Raw genomic sequence first — 9,015 nt, forward strand, 5'->3', positions numbered from 1 at the left:
ATCTTGTATGGCAGAAGAAGATTATTTGTACAAAATCCTCTTCCTGCTCCTCCTCGCGGCGGACTTTGATTCTCGTGTGTCACATTGCATGTGTCAATAACGTCAGACAGTGGTACGCGATACCTTTGAAATTTGTATGGCCCATGTATGTGAGACCGTAGAAGGCTCAGCTTACATGTCTCTCATATGTTTGTTTTTTTACACAATGCATACAACAGCTTGTTATTACTATGATCCAAGTGCTTTGAAATGAATTTGTCCTATGAACAGGTATGTGAGACCTCACAAGGCTTAGCTGACATGTCTCTTGTATGTTTTCTATATAATTATAGGATGCAACATCTCTGTTAGGTCTAAATGTTAATCGCCCATACAAGTCAGACGTTACAAAAATATTCTATGAATCCTGTCAGTTTATTTGCTGTTATATGTCTTACTTACAAATTACAGGTTCATTGTTAACTTATTCTACATCTTTTCCATATTGGACTAGTTGGTTAGGAATTCAAAGAGGGCCTATTGTCAATGATTAATATATCGCTTGGCATTTAGTCTTCGCCCGGCGCCTCGTCATGGAAACCAAGTGTCATGAGCACACAAAACCCACCAAATCTCGGATGGGACAGAGATACAAAGGCAAACTGGAGACTGTAGGTTACTTTACTGGTATAGCTCTGGTTTAGTTGGTTCAATAGAATCGAATAGTTGAATGGGTTCTAATTTTGGCATAACTTAGAGAATGCTGTGTAAGCTAATAGTAGTTCAGAGAGACATGTTCATTGTCAAACCAACAACAACAACTAAAGTAATCTAAGTCATACACTATAGGCATTGGACTACATGGGGGAACCCTTGAAACTTTACAGTACTGTATCCAGAGCAACTTACATGAGCAATTCGGGTTAAGTGCCTTGCTCAAGGGCACATGGACAGGTTTTTCACCTAGTTGGCTCTGGGATTCAAACCGTCAACCTTTCGGCTACTGGCCCAATGCTCTTAACCGCTATGCTACTGTACCAGTCTAAAGTTTGGACACACCTACTCATTCCAGGGTTTTTAATTGATTTTTACTATGTTCTACATAGTAGAATAATAATAATCAAAACTATGAAATAACACATATGGAATCATCTAGTAAGCAAAAAAGTGTTAAACAAATCAAAATATATTTTATATTTGAAATTCTTCAAAATAGCCACCCTTTACCTTGATGACAGCTTTGCACACTCTTGGCATTCTCTCAACCAGCTTCATGAGGTAGTCACGTGGAATGTATTTCAATCAACAGGCGTGCCTTGTTAAATGTTAAGTTGTGAAATGTATTTTGTTCTTAGGCGTTTGAGTCAATCAGTTGTGTTGTGACAGGGTAGGCATGGTATACAGAAGATAGCCCTATTTTGATAAAAGACCAAGTACATATTATGGCAAGAACAGCTCAAATAAGCAAAGAGAAACGACAGTCCATCCATCATTACTTTAAGCCATGAAGGTCAGTCAATACGGACATTTTCAAGAACGTTAAAAGTTTCTTCAAGTGCAGTCACAAAAAACATCAAGTGCTATGATAAAACTGGCTCTCATGAGGACCGCCATAGGAAAAGAAGGCCCAGAGTTACCTCTGCTGCAGAGGATAAGTTCATTAGAGTTACCAGCCTCAGAATTTGCAGCCCAAATAAATTCTTCATGGAGTTCAAGTAACAGACACATCTCAACATCAACTGTTCAGGGGAGACTGCGTGAATCAGGCCTTCCTGGTCGAATTGCTACAAAGAAAGGACTACTAAAGGACACCAATAATAAGAAGAAACAGGAGGAATAGAAACAGGAGGAATAGAAACAGGAGGAATAGACATTAGACCTGTGGAAATCTGTCCTTTGGTCTGATGAGTCCAATTTTTTGATTTTTGGTTCCAACCGCCGTGTCTTTGTACGACTCAGAGTAGGTGAACGGATGATCTCCGCATGTGTGGTTCCCACCGTGAAGCATGGAGGAGGTGGTGTGATGGTGTAAGGGGGCTTTGCTGGTGACACTGTCAGTGATTTTAATTAGAGTTCAAGGCACACTTAACCATCATGGCTACCACAGCATTCTGTAGACATACCCATCCCATCTGGTTTGTGCTTGGTAGGACTAACAGTTTGGTGTGTCTAAAATTTGGACTGGTACTGTACCTGCTGCCCTATGGCCAAAATGTTTCATATAGATCCACTGGTCCATAAGAGACATGTTATTAAACCATCTACACTATCAGCCCTCCATCCTCTTTCATTCTCAAACCTCCAACACAAAAGACACCCATGTAAACTCTATCCAATTTACACTTCCCAGTGACCAATGATTGCTGGCCTTTGATGTCATGAGACGTGGGTTTGTGCAGATGCAGTGGGAACCTTCCCAGGTCCAGTCTCTTTGTCCAGTATTCAGACAAACATAACCACAAACCAGCCCAAATAGAAGTGACTTCCACCAATTAGAACCATCACCTTTTATCAAGTCTCATGGCCCAGTACTCAGTTGTTCTCTTAAAAGAGAAAGCAAGAACCCCAGCAAGAACCAGTGCTTGTTTACTGTCCACCATGGTACATTAGACATAGTTCGATCTGTTGCAATGGCTGTGCAAAGGACATACAGACAGAACACACACAAACACACGTCGAGAGGGGATATCACCCCCCAGGAAGCCCAATGCTCAAACTTCACTCAAAGGAAAGTTGATGTTTCTTCTTTTATCCCTCTTTGAAACAAAGCTTTTAAAGCCACATCGCATCCTTTCAGTCGGAGCCCAATCCCAGTCTGAGGCTGTAATTAACAGAGAAAGAAATGCAGATCTGGTCATGATTGGTTTTTGTTCGAACATTCCTCTCCCTGGGACAAACTTGGACTTGGCGAATTTGGTGGAATTCTGTGTATTCTATTCTCAAAATGAGGGCAATTAGACCGGCTCTCATAAATAGAGAAGAAAGAGAGAGAAAGAAAGAAAGAAAGAGAGAAAAGCATTTACATCTGAAAGAGGCAGCGCTCAACTGAAATGGTTTAACCAGGTTATGTCAGGGAAAGGACGTGAACTTCATCATCTAAAAGAGACTAAAGGAAGCTGCAGCGCAGTTCCAAAAGAGAGATTTAGGCCTAGAACTCAGTAGCCTAGAGTAGCCTGCACTGGTTCTTTTCATTACATAACATTTGGTTCTGTGTTTCGAGCAATTTTTTCTATACTACTTGACAGCTGTAACTGCTGTCTAGTCTTATTTTTGATAGCCATTTGTTTTTTTGTAACAGTTGGTATTTGCTTATGAATACCGTATGTCACAACCAAACCAACTGTTTTTGAAATGGTGTTGTGTCTGTCTGCCTCTTTTATGTGCCCATATTGTCATGTCTGTATCTACATGTCTGTTTACATCTATTTTTGTTTGTTTATTTGTTATGTCTGTGTCACTCTGTTTAATTGAACAATCCTAACTTTTTTTTACAGATGGAGATGCGATCTCAGGACCAGGCCTTGATACGACAGCTGATGGACCTTCACGCTGGAATACAAGAGCTCAAGCTGGAGTGTGCCGAAGCAGAGGAGGAGGAAGAGGAGGATGACGAGACAGAGGAGGAAGGGAGCTGGGACTTTGGTAGTGAGGCAGGGGGCAGTGGTAGTAGTGTTTACTCCAGCTCAGGGGAAGTGGGCTTTTCCATATCTTGCCTGTCCACTAGAATGACTCCACCTCCTCTGGGGTCATCTCTACCTAGAAGGACTTCCAGCAGAAGAAGCTCCTTGCCTTAATAAAACAACAAACAGTAGTCTCTTATGGACCAACCGTGGTCAATGTGTAGGTCAATGTCACCGTCATATACCACAGTATCATCTATTCTATTGTCACCGTGTTTGCAAAGAAAATCACACAAGCATATATTTTGAATAGGCTGCAATAGATTCCATATAGAACCTAAAGATAATATATAGATTTAAGGCTTAGATTGACCTAAGGCAATCATATTTGCCTAATGCCTTATTGTGTTAGGAAGTTGAATAAGGGTTTGTGTGTGTGTGTGTCTGTCTGTCTGTCTGTCTGTCTGTCTGTCTGTCTGTCTGTCTGTCTGTCTGTCTGTCTGTCTGTCTGTCTGTCTGTCTGTCTGTCTGTGTGCGCGCTTGTGTGTGTGTCGATGTGTGTGTCTGTGTGCACGAGTGTTTGCATGTGAGAGAAAAATATATTTTCATGAGACAATTGACAGACTGCAGAGCTTACACTTACTAAGTAAGCTGTGTAACTTTTCAACTCTAACTAGATGGAAGAAACAACAGCAGCTGCTATCCCTGTACAAAGGTCATAACAGTATAATAGTACATTTAAGAGAGAATATCCATTACTTACAGTAGTATATTGACTGTGATGTCTCAACAATGGATTTGTAAAAACTCTTGTAATAGTGACTATAAAAGCGATTTAAATATCACGACAATTCACGATCTTCCATATTACTTGAAAATGTCTGTCATTACTGAAATACAGTATTTTCGAAGGTCTAATTAATATGCAGTTATCATCCACTCACATACCGTATATAGTGATTTGTTGTACAACACTGTAATTGAACACCGATGTCAATAGACTAAAACATGAATGTCACTAACATACAGTGTATGTACTTATTATAATGAATGACAACACACCTTAGACTGAGCTGGCCTTTTGCAGTTTGGCCTTTTGCAGTAGTTCAAGTTGGCCGACCCAGCAGACTCATACAACATAATGAATGGTCAAGTTAACAAAAAAATCTCGAAAAAAGGGCATCAAAGTGAACAAGATAGGATGCTCCCCCAAGTTCCCAATTCAACTGAGTTCAAAAGGAGTTCATCTGTGATAAAGTGACAACACTTATTATGTTAATGTTTAGTGGACAAGTGGATGTGTTTATCCTTGCTACTGTAACTGCATTTGGGACAGGTACTGTACATAGTATGCCAGAACAATAAAGAACTCAAAATTGAAATGCACTGTACATATATTTCTGTCATAACAGAAAACATCAAAGTCAAAAACACAACTGTTACCGAGACTTTAAGATTCATGATTTATTCTTTATTTTTTTAAAATCTGTTGCTTCTGCACAGCAAATTGGCTAGTGTAACTTAGTGTTACATTTTTCAGTGTAACAGTTCTAGTGTTGATTAGGGAGTTAAATTACCTCTGTAAGTGTTAAATTAACAGTTATTGGTGTAAAATAACCCAGTGTTGGTGTTAATAACCAGCATTAAACCAAAACCAAGGCCTTTATTATCATATTTCCCAGCATGCTCTATTGCAGCTAGATTTTTTTTTATTGTTTCTTTCAATACCTATGTTTTCTAATTGATTAATTAATCTTATGCTACTCAAATATAAATGACATAAATGTTTCTAAACTAATCCAATCTGTTACTCATTGTACCCGTTACTTAAACGGTTGTTCCAGTTTAGATGATTTAACTAGTCTCATATCTTTGGGTATTTTCATACTTCGTTTTGAGCTTTAGTTCGAATCAGAGTTTGATTATTTGTTACATTGTATTTTTTTTATTGTTTTTGTCCAGTTGGTTTAACATTTCCAAATGTCAAATTAACTATAATTCCTAAACAAAACCACCCCACTAGCCACAGACGTAAATTCAACGTCTATACCAAGTTGGTTAAATGTAATTATGTGGAAACAACGTTGATTCAAGCAGTGTGTGCTCAGTGGGATGTGTCCATTGAAGTCAATTGTTTATAGGCCAAAAAATGCTCACGTTATATCCATCTATGATTATCATGAAGCATCACTTACAGTGGGGCAAAAAAGTATTTAGTTAGCCACCAATTGTGCAAGTTCTCCCAGAGAGGCCTGTCCTTTGACAGCTCTTTGGTCTTGGCCATAGTGGAGTTTGGAGTCTGACTGTTTGAGGTTGTGGACAGGTGTCTTTTATACTGATAACAAGTTCAAACAGGTGCCATTGATACAGGTAACGAGTGGAGGACAGAGGAGCATCTTATAGAAGAAGTTACAGGTCTGTGAGAGCCAGAAATCTTGCTTGTTTGTAGGTGACCAAATACTTATTTTCCACCATCATTTGCAAATAAATAAATTAAAAATCCTACAATGTGATTTTCTGGATTTTTTTCCTCATTTTGTCTGTCATAGTTGAAGTGTACCTATGATGAAAACTACAGGCCTCTCTCCTCTTTTTAAGTGGGAGAACTTGCACAATTGGTCCTGTCTAAATATTTTTTTGCCCCACTGTATGTGTCCCAATCTTCATATTACTTTTGTTTTGGTCTTCCAACAACATGCGGAAGGAAACAGCACAATAGCCGCTCCGACTGTGACTGAATAGGCTAAATGAATAGACTATATTCAGTAGCATCTATCTCCGGTATAGCTCCAGTCTCCACTAATCTGCATCGGATGCGCTGCTACACACAGAATGTGTCAGATATTTCAAGTTATGATCTTGCGGGCATTTCATCAAATGCTTGCAGTCAAACAACCAATAATAGTGCGTGTCTGTGGTTATTTTCCTGTGTTTGGTCCAGACTGCGTTCTCAGTACGAAATTAATCGCATTAGAGACCAACATTTTTGAGCGAACCACGGTGCGTTAGTGCAGATAGAGTGTTCACACCAGAACAAACCAAACAACAAAAAAAAACTAAGAGGGTAAACGCACCAGAGTTCGGGAAAAACTGCTCCAAGCCAATTCAGTGTGATACCCCCTTAGTCTTCCTAACACTGGCAATCATTCTGAATGCAGTTTGTGGGTGACTAAAAATTCTGAAGAATTCTAGGAGTAACACATCACTTTGCAAAACAGCATAATGCGATTTATAGGCCTGATGTGACCTGTAAAAACCTGAGTTTCAGGCCACTGTATTAAGGAAAAACTAGGCCCTCAAAATACGGATTGTTTTGTCTTAAATAATATAATTTTAATGATAACATGTTCGCTTTGGATCTCACTTGGTGAATGACACAGGACTGAAAATGCATGCACTACCTCAAAAGTTTGAAACATTCTTATGACTATGACTCATCAAATCCTATCCAGTCCATTGGGTCCCTCATAGCCAACATCAAACATGCCATGTGACCTTTACAAGGGAATCCTCATTCCAAGGGTCTCGTTTGTGTAACACTTCCACGTATCTGTTTTAGAAATGCCAAAGGACATAGTCTGGTCATGGATTCAGACAGGGTTCCAGAAAATTCCAGCAGGAAACCTCCACCCTCACTCTATGTTTCCCCCAGGGGAGGTGCACTGGGTGGGGTTGGTTAGTGGTGTTCACCCCCCTCCGGCTCCAGAGCCCCAGACATACTCTCCCGCCTCAGTCTCTGGATCTCATTGTTGAGTCCCAGCAGGGTCTGGGCCAGCTGTTGGTCCTGAGAGCGCATTTCCAGCTGCATGGTAATGATGGGAGAATAGATCATATTTTCAGATCAAACACACACACATTCATGCAGGTGAAGAATAGTCCATTCTGATCAAATTGGCAGACTTTCATTCATTTGTATGTGGTTTCTTTATTTGCACTATATTGGCACACCTTAACAAGGCCTTTGAGTGATTCCTCCCATGACTTTTGGGATTATCATCAGATTTAATCCATCGAATGGTATGTTGGAGGATCGATTGTTGACATATATTTGACATTTGTATCTAAGAGCATAATTGAGAAATTATTCATCCAAGTTGGCATATTTAATCAATTGTGGCCTTATTAAGGCCTCCTTTAAAACTCTGTAACGTTTTATCTGTAGGGGCTAAAAAGCAAACATGTACAGTATGTCATATCAAGATTTACCACTTGCTCTGTAAGGTATTTGAGTCTTATTTTGATTTCAATAAGCATTTTCTTACATTTATTTATGAATATTGACAAATAGAAACATGAATATTGAAATTTGATTTGTCAGTTTATATACAGTGCCTTGCGAAAGTATTCGGCCCCCTTGAACTTTGCGACCTTTTGCCACATTTCAGGCTTCAAACATAAAGATATAAAACTGTATTTTTTTGTGAAGAATCAACAACAAGTGGGACACAATCATGAAGTGGAACGACATTTATTGGATATTTCAAACTTTTTTAACAAATCAAAAACTGAAAAATTGGCCGTGCAAAATTATTCAGCCCCTTAAGTTAATACTTTGTAGCGCCACCTTTTGCTGCGAGTACAGCTGTAAGTCGCTTGGGGTATGTCTCTATCAGTTTTGCACATCGAGAGACTGACATTTTTTCCCATTCGACCTTGCAAAACAGCTCGAGCTCAGTGAGGTTGGATGGAGAGCATTTGTGAACAGCAGTTTTCAGTTCTTTCCACGGATTCTCGATTGGATTCAGGTCTGGACTTTGACTTGGCCATTCTAACACCTGGATATGTTTATTTTTGAACCATTCCATTGTAGATTTTGCTTTATGTTTTGGATCATTGTCTTGTTGGAAGACAAATCTCCGTCCCAGTCTCAGGTCTTTTGCAGACTCCATCAGGTTTTCTTCCAGAATGGTCCTGTATTTGGCTCCATCCATCTTCCCATCAATTTTAACCATCTTCCCTGTCCCTGCTGAAGAAAAGCAGGCCCAAACCATGATGCTGCCACCACCATGTTTGACAGTGGGGATGGTGTGTTCAGCTGTGTTGCTTTTACGCCAAACATAATGTTTTGCATTGTTGCCAAAAAGTTCAATTTTGGTTTCATCTGACCAGAGCACCTTCTTCCACATGTTTGGTGTGTCTCCCAGGTGGCTTGTGGCAAAATTTAAACGACACTTTTTATGGATATCTTTAAGAAATGGCTTTCTTCTTGCCACTCTTCCATAAAGGCCAGATTTGTGCATTATACGACTGATTGTTGTCCTATGGACAGAGTCTCCCACCTCAGCTGTAGATCTCTGCAGTTCATCCAGAGTGATCATGGGCCTCTTGGCTGCATCTCTGATCAGTCTTCTCCTTGTATGAGCTGAAAGTTTAGAGGGACGGCCAGGTCTTGGTAGATTTGCAGTGGTCTGATACT

General features: G+C 39.8%; 1 protein-coding gene across 1 annotated transcript in view; it reads right to left on the bottom strand.

Moving 5' to 3' along the window:
• Nucleotides 1–6,133: 6,133 nt before the first annotated feature.
• Nucleotides 6,134–9,015, bottom strand: part of si:ch211-153f2.3 (protein FAM167A) — a 4,938-nt gene continuing 2,056 nt past the window's right edge. The window contains exon 2 of the mRNA XM_021560636.2: nucleotides 6,134–7,401. Coding sequence (XP_021416311.1) covers nucleotides 7,276–7,401 — 126 coding nt within the window. The 3' untranslated portion in view covers nucleotides 6,134–7,275. The remainder of the gene's footprint in view (nucleotides 7,402–9,015) is intronic.

The sequence above is a fragment of the Oncorhynchus mykiss genome, chromosome 32, assembly GCF_013265735.2.
Source record: "Oncorhynchus mykiss isolate Arlee chromosome 32, USDA_OmykA_1.1, whole genome shotgun sequence".
NCBI classification, from domain to species: domain Eukaryota; kingdom Metazoa; phylum Chordata; class Actinopteri; order Salmoniformes; family Salmonidae; genus Oncorhynchus; species Oncorhynchus mykiss.